Source organism: Scardinius erythrophthalmus (assembly GCF_964197995.2).
Source record: "Scardinius erythrophthalmus genome assembly, chromosome: 4".
Classification (NCBI taxonomy): Eukaryota; Metazoa; Chordata; class Actinopteri; order Cypriniformes; family Leuciscidae; genus Scardinius; species Scardinius erythrophthalmus.
The window spans coordinates 46,322,811-46,350,796 of NC_138224.1; the positions used below are offsets into that span (position 1 = coordinate 46,322,811).

At 38.5% G+C, this 27,986-nt stretch overlaps 1 protein-coding gene across 1 annotated transcript; it reads right to left on the reverse strand.

Moving 5' to 3' along the window:
* Positions 1 to 139: 139 nt before the first annotated feature.
* Positions 140 to 27,986, reverse strand: LOC308689612 (tripartite motif-containing protein 16-like). The gene is made up of 11 exons (XM_081363425.1): positions 27,359 to 27,986; positions 25,343 to 25,426; positions 25,023 to 25,256; positions 24,573 to 24,732; positions 24,373 to 24,420; positions 21,972 to 22,163; positions 9,224 to 9,753; positions 8,729 to 8,824; positions 8,408 to 8,641; positions 7,806 to 7,965; positions 140 to 2,374 (listed from the first exon to the last, which is right to left on the reverse strand). The coding sequence occupies exons 1-11, from the start codon at positions 27,416 to 27,418 to the stop codon at positions 1,854 to 1,856; spliced, it is 2,319 nt and encodes a 772-aa protein (XP_081219551.1). The 5' UTR covers positions 27,419 to 27,986; the 3' UTR covers positions 140 to 1,853.

Below are 27,986 nucleotides of genomic sequence, written 5' to 3' on the forward strand. Positions count from 1 at the left end.
GTGCACGCCATCAGCGTTCTCACAGGTTTTGCATTTAAAGTCTGTGTAGAGTTTCCTGTTAAAACGGTGTCGTATTAGCAGCCCCTAATTTAATAACTAATGATTGTTGCGACGGAAGTGAGTCAATCAAATTAACTTTAGCTGGAAAATAACTTTATTCAAGAACTGCTATAAAGCCAACAATCTCTGTTACTTTAAACTAACCTTGTATCTCTGTAAAGCCACTTTGGAACAATCTACATTGTTAAAAAGCGCTATATAAATGAAGATGTCTTGACTTAATAATACAACAAAGAACAACAGATCAAAGACAGAAATTCAATTAAATTTTTCAGATACAGCGTGTTTCTTTAACAGAAATACTGACAGAGGTCATAATCCAGTGGGATTGGCTTATCTTTCAGGAAGGTCAAAGGTCATCGTAGAGATCACATGGGTCGCTTAACTATGAACTATGTGCTGCTAGATGTAGAAGAAGCTAATGAGAGTGTTTGACAGCCTCTATTGAAACATTACACTTTTTTATTTACAGTAAACTGGATTAGATCAGAAAAATTGTGCTCATACTTTCACTGATCAAGGGTTTACAGTGCGATCAGAGGATTTGGGTTTATATATTTCACATTTATAAATAAACTGACATTTATCAATTTTACAAAGAAAATTTATTTAACGATACATTTTCAATTGAAAGGTAATTTACACACACACACACACACACACACACACTACTTAGATTGGGCCCAAAAAATCAAGCCCGACCCTACCCGAGCCCGGCTAGCCCGACACATTAACTGTAATTACGAGCCCGAGCCCGATTTAAACCTAAAAGACTATTTTTTAATACGTGGGCCGTCATAACTAACGTTTTCAACTACAAATCCGAGTTGTTTCAACTATTGAAATCTGTTTAGAATTATCTTAATGAATAATGCAACAAGGACGAATCATGTAAACTGCGTTGTTTGTTTATTCAGAATAGAATGGATCGCAAATGGATCCGAATGAAGAAACGTAAAAAAACAATGATGAACACAGAAAATGAACAAGAATGAACTTTGGATGGCCTAGGACTGGAGAAGTAACAAAAGAGGACATTGAAGGCTGACTATCATCCTTTCTGTCATGGCATGCTTCATGTGTCTTCATCGACGAAGTCCCATTTTGTTGCTGTCGTAGGCGAGCAGCGTATGTTGTCACTGCCCACGACTTGTTTAAAATGGTTCCATACCTCCGACTTTCCTCCAAACTTGCTCAAAGTTAATTCTCCTGTTTTTCTTTTTTTTTTCTTTACATCTTCAAGCTCCATGTTGCACTTAAGCTATACAGTACAGCACAGCAGGCCCAGTGTGATGCGTGCGAGTGGAGGAGACGCTGCACGTGACACATGACGTGTTGCATTTTGTAACTTTGTAGCCTAACTTGTGCAACTTTGTACACATTTGTTTCTTAGGCCTACTTTGCTAAAAATATATATAATGGCATAGCTTACTCCCCACCCAATTAGGCTAATAAAGTAATGATGCTTGATCAAGCATAGTATATGTCAAGCCCGAGTATAGTGGCGGGAAATATCGGCCCGCAGGTGAGGTGGGGTGAGGTGGGGACGGATCAAGTTCGGGCTCGGGCAGAGAATCTAAGCTCTACCACACACACACACACTGATCTTACTGTCTATAGGAGGATTCATTACACACATTTATTCTGACATGTTATTTCACTGACAGAAGGTCAGCTGTGTTATTAATGTAATGAAGAGAAAATAAGAGACTATAACATCTCACTGTTACTGATTTATCATGCAGCTCAAAAAGCATTATGGGTAGAATCTCTCATCAGTCTATTCTCATTCATTAACACAGTCTCACTGATGATCCAGAAAGGACCCTAAACCCAGGATAGAGCGGTTGAGTGAATGTGGTCTGGACTGTGTGTATGAGGCTCACTGTGTCAGAGACGTTGTAGAAGGACAGAGTTCCTGCACTGTGATCCACACACACTCTTATTCTCCTGCTGATGGACTTGACAGGGAGTTCAGTCTTTATGTTATTGTGTGTGAATGAGTAACCAGAGTAAGCACAGATCAAACACCAGGACTGATTATTAAGTCCAAACCGACACTCATTACTCCGTCCCTTCCTGCTGATGCTCTTGTATGACACTGATATACACACAGATCTCCCACTCCACTCAATCTCCCAGCAACAGGGTTCACACACACTCTCTCTACACAAAACCTGAGGAAACACATCAAATCTGTCTGGATGATCAGGATACGGCTGCTCTGTGTCAGTGTTAGTAATCACTCTGTTCCCCTTAGACAGAAGGAGAAGTTTATTCACTGTGTTCAGATCCAGAGTGAACCGATGGGAATCTGATGGAGAGAAAACACTCAGAATCAGGAATTATGAATCTGTCTAATATCCTGTGCAAATCATCATTATTATCCATCATCCAGGTCCCTGACACCCCCCTCTTGATAAAATATTGTCTAATCGTCTTCCCTGAATATTAATGTTGGTTATTATTCTGTTTATTATAATTAGGTCTATTATTATATTTACACTATTAAAATGGTAGAATGAATTTACCTTTAATTTAATCTTTTTTTAAAGCAACTGATACATTAATTTAGCAAGGATCCATTAAATTGATTAACCAATAAGTGTAATAATATGGTTTACAAAGTTTTGAAGCATTGTAAGCCTATTTTTTGGGGATTTTCAGTGTTTTCAGCCTTAGGTGATCTTGAGCTTTTTAAATTTCCATCTGATGACTCGAAAATTAAAGAGAATTGATACAAAATCCTGTTGAGGATAAAAAACATAGTGGAATAGTTTTTTACAAACTAGAGGTTTCAGTTTTCAGTTTGTTCTTCCTTTCCTGAAACTCTTGAAAAGGTTTTTTTTTTTTTTTTTTACTACTGTGATGCTACCTCTAAAACATGGATCAGTGCTTTTTTCAATGTTTTTAATTGGCTTTCAGTGAAAAATAATCATATTTAGGTTACACTTTATTTTAAGGTGATGTAGTGACATTGTACTTTAGTTAGTACTGAGTAATATCAATTAACTACATGTACTTCCTATATAGAGTTACAGTTAGGGTTTGGGGTTACACTTTATGGTAACACTTTATTTTACAGTGTCCTTGTTACATATGTTACATTTACTTGCAATAGTAATAACAGTTAATTATGCATAATTACATGAAACTAACCCTCAACCAAACCCTAATCCTACCCTAACCCTGTAGTAAGTACATGCACTTAATTAATATTACTCTGTACTTAAATATATAATATATAAGTGTAACCCACTTTATTTTAAGGTGTCATCGTTACAGTGTAATTATACATTTGAGTACTGAGTAATATTAATTAACTACCCTAACCCTATAGTAATGTACTTACTATAGTATAGGGTTAGGGTAGGATTAGGATTTGGTTGAGGGTTAGTTGCATGTAATTATGCATAATTTACTGTTATTACTATGGTAAGTACATGTAACATATGTAACAAAGACACTAAAATAAAGTGATTACCGGGTTTGGTTTAGGGTTAGTTACTTGTAATTATGCACAATTTGTTATTACTATAGTAAGTACATGTTAGTAACGTGTAACCACGTCACCTTAAAGAATATGTTGAATCCCCAGATTAGGCCTGTCCTGATTTACATCTTTGTTAAAGTCACGAGTTCATTTCAAATCTTGCTTTTTTGGATGTCAGTAAGTATGATATAGTTATGCTCTCTTTCCCACTTTGTAAATGTGCAGTAATTTTTTAAAACGACAGTAAAGACATTTAAAATGTTAATAAACATGTCTATTTTAAATCACTTAAAATAACTCACATTTCTATTTTTCATTTCATATTTCTATTTCAATCTTTCTGTTCATCAAAAAGTCCAGATAAAAACACCTCCATACATTCCAGATTATTATTTTACATTTTAAAACATATTAAAATAGAAAACAGTTCTTTTAATTAGTAATAACATTCCACAATATTACTGTTTTTACTGTATCTTTGATCAAATAAGTTAAGTCTTCTTTCAAAAATATTAAAAAAAAAACGTAACAATCCCAAACTTTTTATCGGGGGTGTATATTATAGATTTGTATTTATAATATATACTTTGGTGTATATTATTACTATTTTTCACCTATATATAATTTAAAAAGCATGTAAAGAGGAATTATATGTCACGGTTCATGAATTTACTGTCTCTCTTTCTGCCTGTATGTCAGTGTGTGTGTCAGGGTGATTGCCAATCACCGTAATTATTAGCGCCAGCTGTTGCCTATCAGCCGCGCTTATATATGTTCATTGTTTGGTGTCTTGTGTTGTCAGATCGTTGTGAGTATTCCCAGTGTCCTGTCCTGCTTCCAGTTCTCTTTGCTACCTTGCCTGTGTTGATCTCTTGTTCTTGTTGTTTTATATTCTGCCCTGGGATTACTGTTCATCTGGAGTTTATTGCTGCATGCTGGATTCTCGTGGATTTTCTCTGTACTTCTGACATCACCGAGCGGGTTGCCTGTCGACGTCCCTGCACCACTCAGAGCAGCCTTCCCTACACCAGACTGCTTGGACTTTGCACTACACTTTATTTATAAATAAACTGTTGTTACTTGCATCTTGTATCCTCCATTTATTATCGTGACAGAATGATCTGACCACAGTATGGATGCAGCGAGTTCAACAGGTTTGAGTGAATTCATTTCGCGCAGTATTGCACGCATGGAGCAACAGGAAGAACACATTTCGAACACGGGTCATGCTGTGCAAGCTCTGGTGGCACAGGTGTCCGAGCTCACCCAACAGCTCTAACAACTGAAGAGTCCCGCTGCGCCGCCCACACCGCCTGTTCAGCCCACTTCCATGGATCCGAGTCATAAGCCAGAGCCACGCTTACCTGCCCCAGGAAGGTTATTCAGGTGAACCCAATTATTGCAGAGCATTCTTAACTAAGTGTTCTATGTATTTCTCTCTGCAACCGCTGAATTTTAACAGCGAGCGCTCTAAGGTGGCTTTCATGCTGACCCTGCTGACTGGACGAGCGGCTCTCTGGGGAACGGCGGTGTGGGAGAACCAAGATCTCTGCTGCGCCTCGTTCCAGGCACTCTCCGAAGAAATGAAGAGAGTCTTCGACCGTGCGGTGGCGGGTAGAGAGGCGGCCAGGCTACTCGCCAACCTCCAGCAAGGAGACCGATCCGTATCGGAGTACTCCATCGAGTTTCACACGCTGGCCACAGAGTGCCATTGGAACCAGGATGCGCAGTGGGACATGTTCCTGCATAGGTTGGCTGACCATGTTCAGAAAGAGATATACGCCCTAGACCTTCCACAGTCTGAACGGGCTGATTGAACTGGCACTGAGAGTGGATGCTCGTCTGAATCGGATGGAACGACTTACACGCCCAATCAAACTACCTGGAGTCCTCGATGTCCCACAGGTCAGCGCCGGGGACACGGTCAGCCCCGTTTTCGATCATGAGCCCATACAGGTGGGTAGAGCTTGGCTTTCCTGGGAGGAGAGAGAGAGGCGGAGGTCCAAGGGTCTATGCCTCTATTGCGGAGGAGCGGGCCACTTCCTATACTCCTGCCCGGAAAAAGATTGAGCCCGGTAATGAAGATGAGGCTACTATTGGGTGGGATCTCCGCTGAGAAGATCTCATCATCCACTCTCCTCCTGGTAAGACTGAGATGGGCAACCCAATCTCACCACTGTCAAGCCTTACTGGACTCAGGACTAGAAGGCAACTTCATGGTCCAGACTTTTGCTCACAAGTATCAGATTCCCATCACATCACTCGCTCACAAGATTTCTGTCAACGCCCTCAATGGACAAGAACTCCCTAACATTTCTCTCACCACCGAACCTATCACCTTCATCACATCAGGCAATCACACAGAAACACTTTCATTTCTACTTTTGGACTCCCCGTTACCATGGCTGGTACAACACAACCCCAGGGTGGATTGGGGCCAAGATTCAATCTCGACCTGGAGTGATCAATGTTATGTGTCTTGTCTAGTGTCTGCTTGTTCGTCTGTGTCTGGTTCTGTGTTTCAGGAGGAGGCAGTGAATTTGTCAAACGTGCCCGTTGAGTACCTCGACCTGAAGGAAGTGTTCAGTAAGTCCCGTGCTGCTTCTCTTCCTCTGCATCGTCCCTTTGACTGTCCCATAAATTTACTGCCAGGTAAGTCTCCGCCTAAAGGCAAGTTATTTTCGCTTTCTGCTCCAGAAAGGGAGGCCATGGAGAAATATATTTCTGATTCTCTAGCAATGGGGTTCATCCGCCCTTCCTCTTCTCCAGTGGGGGTGGGGCTCTTTTTTGTGGGGAAGAAAGATGGTTCTCTGCGACCGTTTATTGATTACCGGGGGCTGAACAACATCACAGTAAAGAATACTTATCCTTTGCCGTTGATGTCTTCAGCCTTCGAGCGATTGCAGGGAGCATCTGTCTTCACAAAATTGGATTTTCGCAATGCTTATCATGGTCCGCATAAGGAAGGGAGCTAAATGGTAAACAGCGTTCAACACTCCCAGGGGGCACTTTGAATATTTGGTTATGCCTTTTGGCCTGTCCAACTCCCTAGCGGTTTTCCAGGCACTCGTCAATGACGTGCTGAGAGATATGGTAGATCAGTTCATATGTCTACCTGGATGACATATAGATTTTTTCTTCTTCTCTCCAGGAACACGTTCAGCACGTCAGACGAGTGCTTCAGAGGTTGCTAGAGAATGGGCTTTTTTGTCAAGGCGGAGAAATGCGCTTTTCATGCAGTCTGTTCCTTTCTCAGGTTACATCATCTCGTCTGAGGGAGTGCATATGGATCCTGACAAGGTTAAGGCTTTGGTAGATTGGCCAAGCCCAGATTCCCGTAAGGCCCTACAGAGGTTTCTGGGGTTCGCCAATTTCTATCGGCATTTCATTAGCAACTTCAGCCAACTAGCCACGCCTCTGACTGCCTTGACCTCCCCCAGAACGACGTTCAGGTGGTTCGATACAGCCGAGGCTGTATTCACCAATCTGAAAAGTCGCTTTGTTTCGGCTCCCATCCTGATTGCCCCTGGTCCTTCATGTCAGTTCGTGGTGGAGGTCGACGCGTCAGAGGTATGGGTAGGCACGGTTCTTTCCCAACGCTCTCCCACAGACGACAAGATGCATCATTGCACCGACTCTTTATCTCGTATTTTTGATCCATCTGAACGCCCGTTCACACCCGAGTGTATTTTACCTGAGACACTATTTATCTCCACACTCACATGGGAGATCGAATCGAAGGTTACGACGGCCTTAGAAGGGGTAAGAGCAGCCATCCCTGCACCAGACTGCTTGGACTTTGCACTACATTTCATTTATAAATAAACTGTTGTTACTTGCATCTTGTATCCTCCATTTATTATCATGACATTATATTTCTGAGTGTTAAATAACTGGTTTAGAAATCTGGCACTGAAACCTTTAATTACGTAGATTAACTTGGACATTAAATTATATCAGTGTCATTGTTTTGTCTCAAGATGCACACCAGTAATGTTTTTTTTCTAAGGTACGTTTATAAAAGCTACTTAAATGCCCTAATTGAACTAAGGCTTAATCCTGGCTTAATCTAAGCTCTTTCTGTGAAACCAGGTCTACAAGTTTCATCTCGTAAATCTTTGGCATTTGCTCGCCTTTAAAAAAGGCTTATTGCTAAGTAATTGCTTATTATGAAGACATTTCTAATATGATCTTCTACATGATATGAGATGATGGAGGGTCATTTCTGAGATCAGAATCTCCAGAACTTTACCTCTGTTAGAGATCTTCTTCAGCTCCTCTGTGCAGAAATTCTCCAGTTTGTCCCTCAGCCGAAGGACAGATTCTCTCATGCCATCAAAAAAGGAGAGAGAACTGAAGGGATTGTCATTTCCGTTTGTAGATTCAGGAGGAGCTGAGAGAGACTGGAAACTCTACAGAAAACAGAAATCAAAGCTCATCACCTCCACACTTCATCAATAACCTGCACTACTGTCAGATTTGTGCGGCTCTTGTTGATCTTTAGTAATTCTCCACAATCCAGCACTTTCACAGCATTAGCTTCATTCTTCTCATATTCATAATATCATACTAGTGCTATAAGTTGTAGCGTTTTACACTTGCACTATATGTGAACTTTCTAGGAAAACACTTGGATGATCAAACATCTGGCAATAACATTAATATAAGAGATCAAGTGCATCAATGGCGTCACATGGCAGGACTGAGTAGATTTGATTAATTACAAAAAATAAAATAAAATAAAATACAAACACTTCAGTCAACGGCTCATTCTGCTCTCATGAAATGTTTGAGTCTCTCTTTGAGTCTCTTGCTCAAGTCCACTATGACCCTGTTCTTCTAGATCTCTGTTACCTGCAGGAACTGGATGTGATCCTGTGTGTGTGAAAGCTGCTCCAGCTCAGCGTCTCTCCTCCTCAGATCATTGATCTCCTGCTCCAGTCGCTCCAGTCGTCCTTCAGCTCGACTCACTGCAGTCTTTTCCTGATCTCTGATCCGCTGTGTCGCCTCATAGCGGCTTCTCTCAATGGAGCGGATGAGCTCAGTGAAGATCCTCTCACTGTCCTCCACTGCTGTCTGTGCAGAGCGCTGTTAGGACACACATCACAATCACACAGTGAGCTTCAGTGAGTCCTGACTGAGACTTCTCAAACTTCTCTTCTTCTCCAGACTCACCTTATGAGACACCACAGCCTCTCTCAGCTGCTGAATATCTTTCTCTCTCTGCTGGATCCTCTGCTGGAACGACCTCTGCGTCTCCTTCAGCTGGTGCTAAAGGACAAACCAATGACAGGAGAAACATCACATTAATCATCAGGTAAACAGATATGAATCCAATATCGGTGAAGTGGTGAGACTGAGGGGTTAAAGATCTTACATGGTAAGGTTATTTTCATCAATTTATTTCATCAATTTTATAAGGATAGTTCACCCAGAAATGTAAATTCGTTCATTGTTTACTCATCCTCATGTCTTTCCAAACTTGTATGATTTTCTCTTGCATAACACAAAATAATGTATTATGAATAATGTATCTGTTTCTAGGGCTAAAACAGCATTCAGACAGTGAGGGTGAAAACAGACATTAAATATGTAAATGTATTGTAGTAGACCCATAAACAAAATGATAAGCCTGTAAATGAGTATTATGAGACTCCTTTAAGTTCATACCTGTTTCTCTGTCCTCTGAGCTGCAGCTGATCCAGTGTCGTGGTTTTTATGCTCATCCATCATACATAACACACATATACACTTCTGATCAGTGCGGCAGAAAACATCGAGGAGTTTATCATGTGTTTGGCAGATCATCTCCTGCAGTCGTCCAGTGGCATCTGTCAGATTGTGTCTCTTTCTTTTAAAGAAACTCTCATGTTGTTCAAGATGATTCAGACAGTAAGAGTTCAGACACACCAGACAGGACTTGACGGCTTTGCGTTTTCTTCCATTACAGACGTCACACTGCACATCTCCAGCTCCAGCGTAACAGTCAGCAGGAAGTTTAGTCTTCTTCAGTTTCTCCAGCACTTCAGCCAGAATGGTGTTTTTAGCTAAAGCAGGTCTTGGCCTGAAGGTCTGTCTGCACTGAGGGCAGCTGTAGACTCTCATCTGATCCTCCTGATCCCAGCAGCCTGTAATACAGATCTTACAGAAACTGTGTCCACAGGGAATGGTCACTGGATCCTTCAGGAGATCCAGACACACTGAACACAGGAACATATGCTGAGTAATTCTGGCTTCTGCCATTTTACTGCAAAAATACACATACAAACACACAACAGCTCAACTTCACTTCAGTTTCTCTTTCTCTTTCTCTGAAACAATTTCCTGTTTCCTGCTTCTGTAGTTTGAGTGAAGTGTGCAAAACAGGCGTGTCTGTAAAGCAGCTTCCTCATTCCTGGTCCCACACACATTGTGTTTAATCAGACACACACTCAAAGAATAGAAGTTAAAGAGAAGCAAGACAACACCCTTAATATATGGAGTTAATATTGTGCCATAATTAAACTAACACATACAGCATTTTACAAACAAACTCGATCTGCTTTGCAAAGGAAAACTCGACTCGCAAACAAACAGAAAGCAATGTGTAAGTACAAAGGTCAATTTGAGCGAAAATGCAGTGGAGTAACAAATATGTATTGTGTTTTACAAATGTGAATAAATGAGCCTAGATAATATTTCACAAATAAATACAAACCATCCTACAAATTGCATGTAACCTTTGAACAAATACCAAATCTAGTGCATACAAATGCATATCTGTCTGTTATGATTGTGAGGCTTTTTATGAGATCTCTCGGCTCGATTTTCTCACAAATGTGTCCAGGCAGATTTTCTCACAAATGCAGTTGAGCAACTTTCTCAAGTTGGATTAATTTAGAGCTAATCTCCCGGGAGAAGCACTGATTTGAAACCTGCCTTTGCCTACAGCTGAGGAAAATGACCGGTGAACAGGTGTGTGTCTGTCTTACTTTAACTATAATTAACCTTCTTAAGGTTTTCTTTTGTAAAATGTTTATTGCATATCTAGACAGAAATCCACATTAGCACTTAATAGCAATTCACTCTCTCTAAGATAGGGGAATCTATAAGCTGAAACTCGGCCATCATATGTTGCTTTTTTACATTTTTGTAAAAACGTTACATTTACTGAACGAGTCTATTTCTTTTGTTCTCCATAAATTAATGAGAACCTCCTTTCATTTAATTGAAAGGAGGGTCACACTTATTTATTTATTTATTTAGTTGGAATTCAGTCACCTTTAACTGTTAATGTAATAAAATAATGAATGAACAAAACAAACAATATACAATTGTTTCTTAACTTGCCTGTGACGTATGCAGTGCCCAAATTATTATTTTGGACAGAAAAATGAAACCCTACTTTCAATTAAATGAAATGTTCTCATTAATGTATGGAGAACGAAAGAAATAGATTTGTTCAGTGTAGACATCATCACTAATTTAGTCATTTTGTATGCGTCCGATGCAGAATAAAAAAAAAAAAGCAACATATGATGGCAGAGCTTTCAGCTTATAGCTGGATTCCCCTATCCTAGAGAGAGTGAAGTGCTACTAAGTGCTAATGTGGATTTCTGTCTAGATGCAATAAACATTTTGCAAAAGAAAACCTCAAAAAGGTTAATTATAGATAAAGTAAGACAGAAAGAGCTCTGTGTCTGCTGCTCACTCGCATTCGTTTAGTTGGCATGAACGCGTTTCGTCAACAGTTCATGTTTAGATAATGCCAGATTTGACAATCATACACACTGCTCGAACATTCTAAAACTCTACAAAACCAGTTGAAACAACTGGATTGCACACTTCAATTGATTTTTTTTTTAACGAAAAACCTTTAAATACATTAGCTACAATATTTAGAATTTAATTAAGATAGGGCCTATTTGGACACATCGAGAGATTTATCCTGAAAGGAATTTTGTCTTTGCCTGCTCTGAATCATCAGGCTGGCTATCCGACACTCTCCATATGAAAGACGGGACATTAACACCTTGCCGTGCACCCCCACGATAAAGCCACTGAACTGCCCCTCCAAACCCCCCACAGGCTCTGAGAGGAGAGGAGCGTCTGGGACAAAGAGAAGTCACAATTCACACTTAGACATTAGCATTATTAAAGTGTTGATAATGAAGGAATAAATAATTTAGGCTACACGTTGTAATATTTCTGTCATAGAAGTTTGAACAAAATGTTCAACGAAATACAAACTTTAAACTCATGTTAATTTGTTATCATGAAAAAAAAACTCAACTCAATATTAAATTCCACAGGGATCTTTGGCTCCATAAAACCAGAGGGTGCGATTTGTGAATTAAGCAGAAGGCAATTATTTTTATTTATTCAAATAAATCTCAAACCACAGTGGGTATTTTGTGCTGCTGTTAAACTAAATAACATTTATAGAATAATTATGAACTTAAAGAGCACCTATTATGGCATTTAAAATGTTCCTAATATTGTTTTAGAAGTCCCCAACAACAGTTTTGCATGCATGCAATGACAAAAAAGACTTTAGTTTTCTTATAATATGCATTTATTTTTACCTGTTTTGACCACGATTCTCAAATGATTCGTTTAGTGAATCACTTTTCAAAACCCCGCCTTTACGTGACGCTAATCTGCGGTGATTGGTCCGATGATGTTAGCAGTGTTTACAGAGATAATACTTATTGTTTAACACAGAGTACAATGATGCTTTTATCAATTAAATTGTGTTATACTAATGATTATAGTCCACTGCTTTGTAGTTTGTAGTAAACATTTAAAATGAGATAAGGAATTTAATGTTATGTTAGCGAGCATAGCCCAGAGTTCATATTGTAAAAGCACAATCAGTCTTTGTTTGCGTTAGCCCGAAGCATAAACATAACGTTTTTACAAAAAAAAAAAAACAAAAAAAAAATGCAGTTATGAGGTATTACTCTATTCTTTAAGACAACTCCGAAAACAACGACAAACACATTTCTCAATACAATTGTCATTGAAGACCTAGAAGCTAAACGGTGCTTACACAACAAACCAAATAATTATTAAGCATCCCAGCTAACACACGACGTAACAGTTACGTAATGTATTCGTACTTTTTGGTCACGTCATGACTTTACTAACTGACAACGTAACTACAACGTCGTATGCTCGGAATTTCATTACCATCATATTACCAACCCACAACGTCGTCAGTACGTCCTCCTAAGGTTATAACATAACCAACAACGTTCCAGATACGTACTCTATTCGTAATAACTTGGTAATTTCACGACTTACTGGCAACGTAACTGCAACGTCACGGGACCGGAATTTCATTACCATCATATTACCAACTCACAACGTCGTTAGTACGTCCTCCTAAGGTTATAAGATAACCAACAACGTTCCAGATACGTACTCTATTCGTAATAACTTGGTAATTTCATGACTTACTGGCAACGGAACTGCAACGTCACGGGCCCGTAATTTCATTACCATCTTATCAGACTGCATTTCTATGAAATATTTTATTTGTTTCAATTGTTTGTTTAGTATTCCATACGTTTGAAAGACGCTCATTTTATTCAAGTAAGGTTATAATTCTAGATGTTTATAAATGTTGCGTGGCTTTGAGGTTTTAATGGGCGTGCGCGTGAACCTTCGAGTCGCCCTCAAACAGATGAGTTGCCATGGAAACCGACAGACCGCCCCACCCCCACTGACTGCAACTGACAAAGCAGCAGATCTCCGTCTCTCGCTGTTGTTTTCACTGCTTTCAGGTGAGTTTAGTCTCTAAAATCACACAAATAATACACACAACTGTTCTTGACACTTCTCTTACTTGTAATTGACATGTTTCTGTTGAATATTTACTTTATAGAAATGGTTTAGTGTCTTCGAAAAAGTCCGTTAGCATCTTAACCGTTTTCAGAAGAGGTATGCTAACTTCATAGCTTGAGCTTTTGATATGAAAGTTTAGGCTTTTAATCACATCTTATGGGTAGATGAGAGGTTTTGATAGTTTTGTAAAAAATAAGTTAGTTTGGAAGTGAGCTAATTTATTTAACATAAACGTACTCGATGACGTCACAACATGGAGTGAGAAAATTGGCTGAAACTAGCTCAATGGTTAACACAAATTGATCAAAATAGTTCTGTGATTTCAGCAGCAACAAAATACCGTAAATCCTCTAATAGTGGCCTGTATTCCATTAGTGGCCGGGTCTCTAACATTGGCCGGTCTCGCTGTTGGCGGAGGTAAATAAAGGCTGGTCTCTAATAGTGGCCGGGGCTATTATTAGAACCAACGTTTTTCTGGGCAGGCCACAACATTATGCTTGTGATAGTAACATGCAAATACCACAGGGGGGCAATGTTTGCTAATGAATCCAAGCCATAGCTATGGTAGCCTGGTCATGTCAATCACTTCGCTCTTGACTCGCACGTGAGAATTCAGTCACCGGTAGGCTAATGTTGTTTACCATGGCAGCTGCGGAGCCAAAGAGGATTTGTGGCGAAAATCTATTTTTTAACCCCCTGGGATCGACAATCGCACTGGCGCGATAGGCTCACTTTTTTTCTTAAGTGCAAAAGAGTTTCAAAATACTCTGTTGACTTTGATCTCTTAATTACGGAGAGCGCGCGTTATTCAAACGCAAATAATCTGAGGCGATCCACGCAAACCTGAACACCCACAATCAGCTGGATAACACACATCTATCTAAGTAATAATAATCCTGGAAAATTTACCTCAGAAGTGCTTGGAAGTATTATTTCGAGGAACGGATCCAGCTGAGAAATAGGTCAGTTCTATTTGCTTTGTTCTAATCGCAATACCGGTAGTGTCTGTAAGTTACACGCAAAAAGACACGCGTTTCTAGTGTGTGAATGAATGAATGAAATCAATGAATGCACAGATGCGTGCTGTTGTGGAGCTAATGTTACTACTGCTGGCACAAATACTGTTTCAAAATGAATCATTGCTTTTCACAAAAAATATTAGTATATTATATTTATTTGTTGTTAATGTTCTGTATGCATACCATAATGTTATATGGTAACTAACTGTACGTTTTCAATAAATTAACCTAGTATTTTATAGGTTAAAATAGACACAAAATCTCGTTTTTATTCATTCTACTGGTAGTCCGTTTTGCTCAAATACAAATAAAGGCCTGTCTCTAATTATGGCCTCCTTCCAATAAAGGCCTGGGCCGCGATGCGCTTGAGTAAAATAAAGGCCCGGGCCTATATTTGAGGATTTACGGTAATCCTTCTAGAACAGAGGGGAAGCTCCACGACTTCAACATTTCTGAAGAAAGCTGCTGCCAGAGAAGTTGGAAACAGGTGAAGTGAGGAAGCTCATTAAATAACTTCATATCCATTTTCTCACAATATTTTGTCACCTAACTTACTGTATATCACCATGCATCTGTTATTTACTTATTTTTTTAAATTCTCATATTTACATTTACTTATTTAATTTATTTTAATAAAGTTTTGACATCCAAATTTAAGTGACACTGTATGAGCAATATGAATAAGTGAATAAGTAAAACTAAAACCATAGATGAAACATTTATGATTATTATCAGTGTTAAAAACAGCTGTGCAGCTTCATATTTTTGTGTTTTTCAGGGTTATTTGATGAATGAAAGAAAAAAAACATTTATTTGATACAGAAATCTTTACTCTCTCTTCTGGTCAATTTAATGCATCCTTGCTGAATAAAATATGATTTTTTGTTATTATTTTTTTTTACGCTATTGAACCCAAACTTTTGAACAGTAGTGTAAACTACTGTTTATATATGTTGGGTCTATTTAACAATGAATCCTGGAGAGAGAAAAAAGAAAATGGATTAAACTTACATTGGTTTACACAAAAAGATTAATCAGCACAACTGTTTTCAACATTGATAATACTCAGAAATGTTTAGGACGTTTACATTGTAAGAATGTATAGTATTCAAATATTAAAATGCTGACTCGTTAGGCCATGTCTTCTCATTAATATCAGATGATTTCCTATTAATAGAATGTAAGGGAATAACTCTAGAATAACCTTCCTGATCATGTTTGGGGCCCAGAAACACTCTCCTAATTTAAATCTAGATTAAAGACACATCTTGTTGGTCAAGCATTCAATTAACACATCTCATAATCTTGCACTATGTGATGAAATAGTAAAAAGTGCACATGACCATCTTTTGCCTGAAATAATATGAACAGCAGCAATGCTAATCTTTCTCCTGTTGTCTCCTTGTTTCGATCTCAGGATGCTCAGCATATTTTACTAGAGATTACAGCAGCTCCAGTTCGGATCCAGCCTCACTTGGGAAGACTTCTAATGACATCAACACTCACGAAGACAATGTGTTTGAACAATTTTCAGATGTTAAATGATATTTTAAAGTGTTTAAACTAATTTAAGTTTTCATGTCAGGTGGTACAACAAAAATATTATGTATTGTAGTTGTACCACCTGACATGGAAAGTGTACCACCAACCTACCCATACTTGAAATTAGCAGTTTTTATCAGTATTTTATCAGAGCTCTACAAACTTTTTCACTCTGCCAAAGAGATCAGTTAGGCTCCTCTGGATGATGCATTATCATGTTTACTGTTATTACCTTGTAAATTCATAATAACATTTGAGAATATACAAATTGCTGGACAAAACTTTCTCAATTATCTCAACAGCTTTAAAACTACTGATATTTATAAAAAACAATTATATGAAAGGCTTCAAACCTAAAATGATGGCATAGTTTTTATTTTTATTAAGACACCATTTTAAATTGTTTTCTTAGTTGCATCATCACCTGACAATGTGGGGGTTTAATGCTGCCTTCAGGAATAATCATAAATAGGCCTAGTTTCCTAGTTAAAAAATGGACATTGTAATCATGACTTTAAGAAGAAGAAAAACAAAATAATATGTATTATTAAATGTACAAAAAAATGATTTCAAACTAAGGTTTTATAGAATATAGTGATACATATGAAGTTATCAAATTATTTTAAAAGGAAATAATGCACTTGCCACAACCATAACTTTGTGAAAATGTTTAGAAAAATATATGAGCGATTTTTAAACAAAACTGTCTTCTTATACAGATTCTATCTTTCAGTGCTAATTGCTTTGTGTATTTAAATGTTAAATGGGAAAACACTCAACTGTTCTTTTTTTTCTTGCATTTTTCTTTTCTTATTCTTGCTTTGTTATTAGGGCCACCGAAATGAAGATGTGTAGGAGTAGTTAGATGTTCAAGCTTTTGGGGAAAACCTTGTTCATTTAAATGTATAACCTGTTTGCATACTGTTTTTGCTGTTTGTGCTTTGTTCTATAGTAAATGAACTGAATTAACCAAATTTTGAGTCTGTATCGTTCATATGTCGTTGAAAAAGTCTCTAAAATAGTTTTGGGCCAATGAGGACAAGTTAAATTAGACCACTGCATGTCCGCCCATATTATTAAAACTAAAATGACCAACTGGTTACCAACACACGACTGTCGATCCACAACGTTGCGACGACGTCGCCGTTACTTACTGACAACGTTACAAAGTTACGTCGTGACAACGAATCCAGGAATTTCACTTTTCCGGTTGCCACGACGTAACTAGTTACGTCGCCACGACGAAAGTTTGGTCACCAGATTACGTTGCAGTTACGTAACAGTCACGTATTTGTGTTAGCTGGGATGCTACATAAAACATAAAAGCAACAATTATTAATAACACTTACAGGTTGTGATACGGAGGAGGAAGCTGATGCAAATACACTTAGAACTGAACCTTCCTTCAATATCAGCCGGCTCGCGAATCCAAGTTTGATTGCATTTAAGTTGGTAAAGCAATCGTCTTCAAAATGGCGCGAACAAAGCACAAGGCTCGGACTATACTTCTGTGGTATAGTTGCATGAATTGTAGCCACTTAGTCTTCAAATGCTTCAGAACACAGCATCTCGTCGCCGTGATGTTTTCAAGTTTTCCCTGGCCTTGGTGCGCAATAAGTGGGCGTATCGTATTCAAATAACTTGACAAGTTGACGTCATCTAGTCAGAGAAAAAGCTTCGGTCTTCTAACGATTCATAAAAATGACTCAGAGTCGACTCTTACTTTTGAAAGACAATAACTTTATATACGGTGCACTTTCATATTTCAAACTTTGTAGGATGTTTTTGTTCACTTAGATCTATGTTACACACTACATTAAAGGTAAATTTCAAAATTCCATAATAGGTGCCCTTTAAATGAATTTTTTTTGGCATCATTTCGACAAAGAAATTATTTGATCTGTTTTTACATTTTAATTTAGAGCGATTTACATTTAATTGGAGCGAGATTTTCACTCTTGCCTTGTCCTTTCCTCATTGGGAAGCACTCAAATGATAGCTAAACATGTTTGAGTAGATCCTCTGAACCTCTCGGTTTCATATGGATTACATAATCAGATAACATTTATTAAATATTTAGACATTTAAAGCTTTAAAGAAAATGTAGACATATTTCTTATCGTGACTGAGCTGAGGCACGTGGCTTTCGGTTAATTTTTGTGACGTGCAGTTTGCAGAGAAAGAGACCACAGGAAACGTTTAGTCGTTAGCCTATTGTGAGTGTACATGAATACAAGTTTACAGTTTTGAATGATGTACTTTTGGATGTAATCCAAAAGTATATTAAGTTGTTTTAGCTGTTATGAGAAAAATAAGTCCAAATGAACGCGCCGCAGAGTCTGTCGAACGCTAATTCAACATCCCAGAATAAAACCCAATTTTAGAACAATGCGTAGCGCCACTCGGCATGGTGTGACAAAATACTTAATTATAAACTTCAATATTTCATTCAAAACTATCTCAAAACGCTTTGTGACATTTAGAAAAGCCTCTTTTTCGAAGGACATCCTGGGATTTTTAGTCCCCGTCACTACACTGGGGCGTTAGGACCCACACAGACCACAGTGTGAGCGCCCCCTGCTGGCCACACTAACACCTAGTTTTCTCAGGAGGTCTCCCATCCAGGTACTAACCAGGCTCAGCCCTGCTTAGCTTTAGGGGGCAACCAGTCTTGTACTATTGGGTGATATGGCTTCTGGCATTATGATATAACAATCTTACATTTGGGAGCAATTTAGCGAGAACATACACTGCATACCTTTTTGTAATAATTGTGTACCAATAGCCTACATACTATAGGATTTAAAAAAAATACAGGGTACATATATATGCATTTATACAGTTTTTTTATAGCAAAAGTGCAGATGTTTAAGTTTGGGCTTACATGTTTCAAGGCAAGTAAAGCTAAAACTATTGCAGTTTTTTTTAAATACTGGGAAATATAATCTTGTTCCATGTAGTTACAGGGAAAGTGGTGCTTGCTATCCTATTGTTCCATGTAGTTACAGGGTAAGTGTGACATTGCGGGTCGTAAATTAAAGTAGTGCTTGTTACCCTCTTGTTCCATGTAGTTACAGGGTAAGTACAAGAAAAGTACACACAAAATCTAATATCACTGATTCGGAAACCTTTATTTGAAAAACAACTTATTACAGTTGGTCTGAAGCGATAGTCTCCAGTTTAAAAAGTTTTAAATATTGTAATTTTTCTTACAAACAGGGCCGGCCCGCGGCATAGGCAGTATAGGCAAATGCTAAGGGCGCCACTCATCCATAGGGGCGCCAAAATGAGTGAACGAGTGAATTTTAAAAAAAATAATAATAATTTTTTTTTTTTTAATAATACTATTTAAACCATTACTTCGAAATACTACCAAATAAAGCAAAAAAAAGTCCGGCACATCAATCTTCCCCCGCCCAGCGAGTGCTTAAAGTGCGTCAGAAAAAGAGCGCGCGCGCGCGATCAGTTGTTGGTAATTTGTTGTGTAGCGTGCGCGACGCCGCATCCAATGTAGACAGCGTTGCTTTTGGTTTGCTTTTGTTTGTTTTAACACACTCAGGCTCCCCTGTAGAAACGGACCTGGCAGCTCGCGCCAGGTCTAGACACGGTGAAAGTTTCCTGATTGTGACGGATGGCCAAATTTACATGACACATTATAAATTAGCATTATAGTCTGCAATAAATACAGTGTCAAAAAGAAGAGAAGAGGATAAAAGGGGATAAAGACAGGTAAAGTGCATGATGTAGTGAATTAACAGTTTATCTAATTGCATAGTAGCCTAAGATACTATAATTTAATGGCATTTTTTTTTAACCTTAAACTTAATGTTAGCAGTTGTGAGTTCTCCAGAGGCCACAGACAGTGTGATTTTGTATAACAATCATGTCAGTTTTAAGACGCATTTTTTATCACTTTTTTAATTAATGTTTTACACTACAGTTGTGCAGTTTTGGGGGATATATGGCATTTTTTTAATTTATTTGCAAATATTAGTAATGATATTTATTTACAGGTTTATTAAAAATAGCAAAGTTCACATTAAATCTGTATTGTAAAACGCGCTATAAAAGATAATGGGGACTTGACTTGAATGCTAGAACAGGCCAAAAATTTGGACACATTACTATTTTTAATGTTTTTGAAAGAAGTTCTTCTATCATTCATTTCTGTGATTCTGTGAATTTTCAGGATCATTACTCCAGTCTTCAGTGTCACATGTGACATCCAGTCTATCACATGATCCTTTAGAAATCATTCTAATATTCTGATTTATTATGAGTGTTGGAAACAGTTCTGCTGCCTAATATATTTGATGAATAAAAGGTTAAAAAGAACTGCATGTATTCAAAATAAAAAAAATATTTTCTAATAATATAAATCTTCTTTACTATAACTTTTTATCAATTTAACACATCCTTGCTGAATAAAAGTATTGATTTATTTCAAAAAAAGAAAGAAAAAAAATTACTGACCCCAAATTACTGACCAGTAGTGTATATTGTTGTTACAAAAGATTTCTATTTTTAAAACATTTGCTTCTTTTTTATTTTTATTTTTTTTTACTTTTTATTCATCAAATTATCCTAAAAAGTATCACAGGTTATGAAAAAATATTAAGCAGCAGAACTGTTCCCAACTTTGATAATGAATCATCATATTAGAATGATTTCTAAAGGATAATGTGATAGTAATAGTCCTGAAAGTTCAGCTTTGCACCATATAAATAAATGATAATTTAAAGTATAATGAATTGAAAACCAATTATTTTAAATTGTAATAATATATCACAATATTACATTTTTTTCTGTATTTTTGATCAAATAAATGCAGGCTTGATGAGCAGAAGAAACTTCTTTGAAAAACATTAAAAATAGTAATGTGTCCAAACTTTTGGCCTGTAGTGTGTGTGTGTGTGTGTGTGTGTGTGTGTGTATATATATATATATATATATATATATACTGTATATCATGAACACAATGACGGGGTGAAATGGGCTGTGATGCATGGGGCGCCAGGTAAAATCTTGCCTAGGGCAGCAAATTGGTCAGGGCCGGCCCTGCTTACAAACACCTATCGTTTCACTTAAATAACTAAACTTCAACAACATAAGGGCAGATCCTCTGAGCGCTGCTGTTGATGCAGTGAAGTGACGCTCGAGTAATCAAGTATTCCAATGTGTAAAAAAAGCTTTCATTCGATTCCTCCATCCTCCTTTTCTTTCCTTGCGTCCTTCCCTCGCATCCTACAGGGGATGGAGCTGAGACACGAGGAAAGGAAATGAGGATGCACAAATAAGAAATGAGATGCACCCCAGGTCTGTTCAGGAGGAGGTTTATTTACAGTAAACTGGATTAGATCAGAATAATTGTGCTCATACATTCACCGATCAAGGGTTTACAGTATGATCAGAGGATCTGGGTTTATATATTTCACATTTATTAATCAACTGACATTTATCAATTTTACATTCAGTTTTTATTGAACGGTACATTTTCAATTGAAAGGTAATTTACACACACACACTGATCTTACTGTCTATATGAGGATTAATTACACATTTATTCTGACATGTTATTTCACTGTAGTATTAATGTAATGAAGAGACTCAAGAACATCTCACTGTTATGGATAGAATCTCTCTACAGTCTATTCTGATTCATCAACACAGTTTCACTGATGATCTAGAATAAAGCCTAAACCCAGTATAGAGCGGTTGAGTAAATGTGGTCTGGACTGTGTGTATGAGGCTCATTGTGTCAGAGATGTCGACACTGTAAAAGGACAGAGTTCCTGCACTTTTATCCACATACACTCCTATTCTCCTGTAATCCACACACACTCCTGTTCTACTGCTGATGGGCTTTACAGTGAGATCGGTCCATATGTTATTGTGTATGAATGAGTAACTGGAGGGAGAGCAGAACAAACTCCAGGACTGATTATTAAATCCAAACACACTCTCTTTACCCGATCCCTTCCTGCTGATGCTCTTATATAACACTGAAATACACACACCACCAAACTTACCAGTTTGCTCAACCTCCCAGTAACAGCGTCCACACACACTCTCTCTACACAACACCTGAGGAAACACATCAAATCTGTCTGGATGATCAGGATACGACTGGACTGTGTCAGTGTCAGTAATCACTCTGTTCCTCTCAGACAGACGGAGGTGTTTATTCACTGTGTTCAGATCCAGAGTGAACCGATGGGAATCTGATGGAGAGAAAACACATTAGAATCAGGAATTATGAATCTGTCTAATATCCTGTGCAAATCATCATTATCATTATCCATCATCCAGGTCCCTAATATCTCAGATGGGTGGCTGTAACCAAGGGCCAGACGACGGAGATGATAAAGAAGACTTTAATCCAAGGAAAAACGTACAATCACATAGAACTCAAAATATTACAAGACCAGGAACAGACAGAAACAGAAGGTTTAAATACATTGCAAACAAGAGGAACTAACGAAACTATTTAACACAACACACCTGAAACGAGGAACCTAATTAGTAACCTAGGAGACAAACAGGTTGGGAACAGAGGAGAACTGATAAACAGACTAGAAGTTTAACAAACTCAGATATGAACATATCACAATCAAACATAACCCTGTCACCTCACACCCCCCTCTTAATAAAACAATGTCTAATCGTCTTCCCTGAATATTAATGTTGGTTATTATTCAGTTTATTAAAATTAGGCCTGTTATTATATTTACATTATTAAAATGGTAGAATGAATTTACCTTTAATTTGATCGTTTTTTAAAGAAACTGATGCATTCATTTAGCAAGGATCCAATAAATTGATTCACCAATAAGTGTAATAATATGGTTTACAAAGTTTTGAAGCATTGTAGGCCTATTGTTGGGGATTTTCAGTGTTTTCAGCCTTAGGTGATCTTGAGCTTTTTTAAATTTCCATCTGTTGACTCAAAAATTAAACAGAATTGATACAAAATCTTGTTTAGGATAAAAACATAGTGGAATAGTTGCAGTTTGTTCCTCCTTTCCTGCAACTCGTGAAAAAGTGTTTTTTTTTTTATGTTATTTTTTTACTACTGTGATGTTACCTCTAAAACGTGGATCAGTGTTTTTAATTGGCTTTCAGTGAAAAGGTTTACTTTTTACACTTTATTTTAAGGTGATGCAGTGACATTGTACTTACTCTAGAGTAAAATCAATTAACTACATGTACTTGCTATAGAGTTACTTGTAATTATGCACAATTTACTGTTATTACTATAGAAAGTACATGTAGTAACGTGTAACTATGTCACCTTAAAATAAAGTGCTACCCATATTTATCCCTTAGTTTTAGTTATCCTGTTTTTGAAGAATATGTTGAATCCCTCCAGGATGCTGAGGATTCAGACTCCTTCCAGAGAAGGTGTTCCTGGTGCGTCCCACTGGGAGGAGACCCCGGGGAAGAACTAGGACACACTTGAGGGACTATGTCTCCCGGCTGGCCTGGGAACACATCAGTGTCCCCCCGGAAGAGCTGGAGGAAGTGTCTAGGGAGAGGGAAGTCTGGGCATCTCTGCTTAGACTGCTGCCCCCGCGACCCGGCCCCGGATAAGCGGTAGAAGATGGATGTTGAATCCCCAGTTTAGGCCTGTCCTGATTTACATCTTTGTTAAAGTCACAAGTTAATTTCAAATCTAGCTTTTTTGGATGTCAGTAAGTATGATATAGTTATGCTCTCTTTCCCACTTTGTAAATGTGCAGTACAATTTTTAAAACGACAGTAAAGACATTTAAAAAGCTAATAAACATGTCAGTTTTAAATCATTTAAAACAACTCACATTTCTATTTTTCATTTCATATTTCTATTTCAATCTTTCTGTTAATCAAAAAGTCCAGATAAAAAACACCTCCACACATTGCACATTATTATTTTACATTTTAAAATATATTGAAATAGAAAACAGTTATTTTAATTAGTAATAATATTCCACAATATTACTGTTTTTAACTGTAAATCTTTTTTTAAAAACATTTTTAAAAAAAACTTACCGACCACAAACTTTTTATCGGGGTGTATATTATAGATTTTTATTTATAATATATATTTTGTTATTGTTGTTTTATATTGTTTTGTCTCAAGATGCACACCAGTAATGTTTTTTTTTTTCTAAGGTACGTTTATAAAAGCTACTTAAATGCCCTAATTGAACTAAGGCTTAATCCTGGCTTAATCTAAGCTCTTTCTGTGAAACCAGGTCTACAAGTTTCTTCTAGTAAATCTTTGGCATTTACGCGCCTTTAAAAAAGATATTGCTCTGGACACCCCATTGAAAAAAAGGCTAATTTACATGATCAACTCTAAATCTCTTCTGTCATGTTCTGTTTCACCTTCTACAGGAAGAACATGAACACACTCTGTGAGTTTCTCTGCTTGTTTTCTTAGTGACTTACATTGTAGGAAGTCGTTCCTGGTCCTGAGAACAATGTTGGTAAAAGTGGCTGTGGAATAGAAATTAAGTGTGAAGAGTGTGATTATCATGTCAAGAGAAAATTATCCCTACATCCGTTCCTAAGACATTTCTAATATGATCTTCTACATGATATGAGATGATGGAGGGTCATTTCTGAGAGCAGAATCTCCAGGACTTTACCTCTGTCAGAGATGTTCTTCAGCTCCTCTTTGAAGAAATCCTCCAGTTTGTCTTTTAGCCGACGGACAGATTCTCTCACGCCATCAAAAGAGGAGAGAGAACCGAAAGGATTGTCATTTCCGTCTGTAGATTCAGGAGGAGCTGAGAGAGACTGGAAACTCTACAGAAAACAGAAATCAAAGCTCATCACCTCCACACTTCATCAATAACCTGCACTACTGTCAGATTTGTGCGGCTCTTGTTGATCTTTAGTAATTCTCCTCAATCCAGCACTTTCACAGCAACAGCTTCATTCTTCTCATATTCATTATATCATGGTAGAGCTACAAGTTCTAGTGTTTGACACTTACACTATATCTGAACTTTTGCTCATTCGGCTCTCATGAAATGTTTCTCTGTGAGTCTCTTGCTCAAGTCCACTATGATCCAGTTCTTCTAGATCTCTGTTACCTGCAGGAAATGGATGTGGTCCTGTGTGTGTGAAAGCTGCTCCAGCTCAGCGTCTCTCCTCCTCAGATCATTGATCTCCTGCTCCAGTCGCTCCAGTCGTCCTTCAGCTCGACTCACTGCAGTCTTTTCCTGATCTCTGATCCGCTGTGTCGCCTCAGAGCGGCTTCTCTCAATGGAGCGGATGAGCTCAGTGAATATCCTCTCACTGTCCTCCACTGCTGTCTGTGCAGAGCGCTGTTACACACACATCACAATCACACAGTGAGCTTCAGTGAGTCCTGACTGAGACTTCTCAAACTTCTCTTCTTCTCCAGACTCACCTTATGAGACGCCACAGCCTCTCTCAGCTGCTGAATATCTTTCTCTCTCTGCTGGATCCTCTGCTGGAACGACCTCTGCGTCTCCTTCAGATGGTGCCAAATGACAAACCAACAACAGGAGAAACATCACATTAATCATCAGGTAAACAGATATGAATCCAGTATCAGTGAAGTGGTGAGACTGAGGGGTTAAAGATCTTACATGGTAAGGTTATTTTCATCAATTTATTTAATAAATTTTATAGGGATAGTTCACCCAGAAGTGTAAATTCTTTCATTGTTTACTCATGTAATGGAGGTAATTTTCTCTATGGGGACTTTTATTTTGACAGATTTTTCTTTCTCCGGTGTGTTTGCGGGAGATGCAGAGACGTCTGGTAAGAATTAGAGTGAGCAGTGTTAGGGGCCGCTCACATATCGCGTCTTTTGCGCGCGCAAGTTCGTTATTTCAAATGTAGCCGCGCGGTATGCGCGCTCATAATGGAAGCGACGCGGTCGCGGTGCGACGCGCTCGTTTTTTCCAAGCGCGTCCGCGCCGCATCGAGATAAAAACATCTCAACTTTTCAGAATGCCGCAAGCGCACCGCAGGTCACGTGACAAGAACCAAGCTTAGCAACGACAGACGCCTCCGGAGCGCAACCACCCGAGCGCTTTGGAAAAAAGGAGAACGCGGCGCGCCTAGCGTTTTCAACGCGTTTTTAGGCGCGATATGTGAGCGGCCCCTTACGAGGCAGATCGCCATGATCGCGGTATGAGAAGTCAATTTTTTTTTCGCTCAAGCTGTAATGTAAGACAGTGGTGCACAGTCAGATTAAGTTTCGTGAGTTTAGTGTACATTAACATTGTTGTGTGAAACTGGAGACGCAGTTAAAGCAGAAATTTGGTTGATTGCGTCATCTGACAGAGAACGGTGCTGAGAGCATGAGAGAGAGTTGCTGGAGCCGTGAGTTTCATTCAGAACACTGTTGTTTTTTTTGCCGTCATTTTTGATGCGTCATACTGTTTTTCTGAGTCATCCATAAACTGTGTCGGAGCGAGAGACATTGATTTTTTTTCTGCTAATCGTTTAAGTGCACTTGTTAGTGCGCGAGAATGCATATGTGAGCTCAGCGATCGGTTTTGAAGGAGTGATTCCTTTTTTTGTTTTGTTTTTTGGTATAAGAGACTGACGTTCTTCCATGAAAAAGATTTGTTTTTGAGAGACATTTTTTGGGTGATTCAGATCATTTGATCTTTGTGTGCCGCGTGCGAGCTAAGCTGCACCATTTTGTTCCAGAATGTTCCTTATTTTTTAGGAAGGGCCACGCTGAAAAATAAATGACTAATTGTTCAAATTAAGACATTTGACAGTTCTTGTTTAACTTACCTCGGGGTAGGGGCGCCTCACTTGCACTATTGGGATTTGGTGGGTGGGGATGCACATGCACTTCAGGAAGCTACCTTATCGACATAATCATCTGAAGCCTACACTACCTATTCCTCTAGTATATCCTAAATTAGTGTAAGGTAAAACATATACACATAACATGTATATTGAGGCTCAAAGCACTGGAGTGGGGACTAAGATTCCTTTCACTTTTAAGTCTTCCGGGGTAATGTTTTAATTTTACCCTATGAAGTGAGACTTACAGTCCCTTTACACTCATCCTCAGGTCTTTCCAAACTTGTATGATTTTCTCTTGCATAACATTTACTTTTGCATTTGGCAGATGCTTTTGTCCAAAGCGACTTACATTGCATTTCAAGGTATAAATTTACAATCTTATCAGTTCTTGCTTTCCCATGGGAATCAAACCCATGACCATGGCATTGCAAGCCCCAACGCTCTACTGTTTGAGCAAAGCTGATAACACAAAAGAATGTATTATGAATAATGTCTCTGTTTCTAGGGCTAAAACAGCATTCAGACAGTGAGGGTGAAAACAGACATTAAATATGTAAATATATTCTAGTAGACTCATAAACAAAATGATGAGCCTGTAAATGAGTATTATGAGACTCCTTTAAGTTCATACCTGTTTCTCTGTCCTCTGTGCTTCAGCTGATACAGTGTCGTGGTATTCATGCTCATCCATTGTACACAGCACACATATACACTTCTGATCAGTGCGGCAGAAAACGTCTAGGAGCTTGTCGTGTTTCTTGCAGATTATCTCCTGCAGTCGTCCAGTGGCATCAGTCACTTTACATGAAATTCCTCATGACTGTCGAGATGAGTTTGACAGAGTTCAGACACCCCAGACAGCACTTGACGGCGTTTTCTTCCAGTACAGACGTCACACTGCACATCTCCAGCTCCAGCGTAACAGTCAGCAGGAAGTTTAGTCTTCTTCAGTTTCTCCACCACTTCAGCCAGAATGGTGTTTTTAGCTAAAGCAGGTCTTGGACTGAAGGTCTGTCTGCACTGAGGGCAGCTGTAGACTCTCATCTGATCCCCCTGATCCCAGCAGCCTGTAATACAGCTCTTACAGAAACTGTGTCCACAGGGAATGGTCACTGGATCCTTCAGGAGATTCAGACACACTGGACACAGGAACTCATCCTGAGTAATTCTGGCTTCTGCCATTTTACTGCATGAATACAGAGATACAAACACACAACAGCTCAACCACAGTTCAGTTTCAGTTTCCCTGAACTGAAACT

Coding starts and splice junctions, on each gene's coding strand:
- LOC308689612 (XM_081363425.1), bottom strand. CDS start 27,418: ATGGATGAGCATGAATACCACGACACTGTATCAGCTGAAGCACAGAGG. Junction 8,825..9,223: donor CTCAGAGGACAGAGAAACAG/GTATGAACTTAA, acceptor TTTGTCCTTTAG/CACCAGCTGAAGGAGACGCA. Junction 2,375..7,805: donor GAAGAAGATCTCTAACAGAG/GTAAAGTTCTGG, acceptor TCTCTCCATCAG/ATTCCCATCGGTTCACTCTG.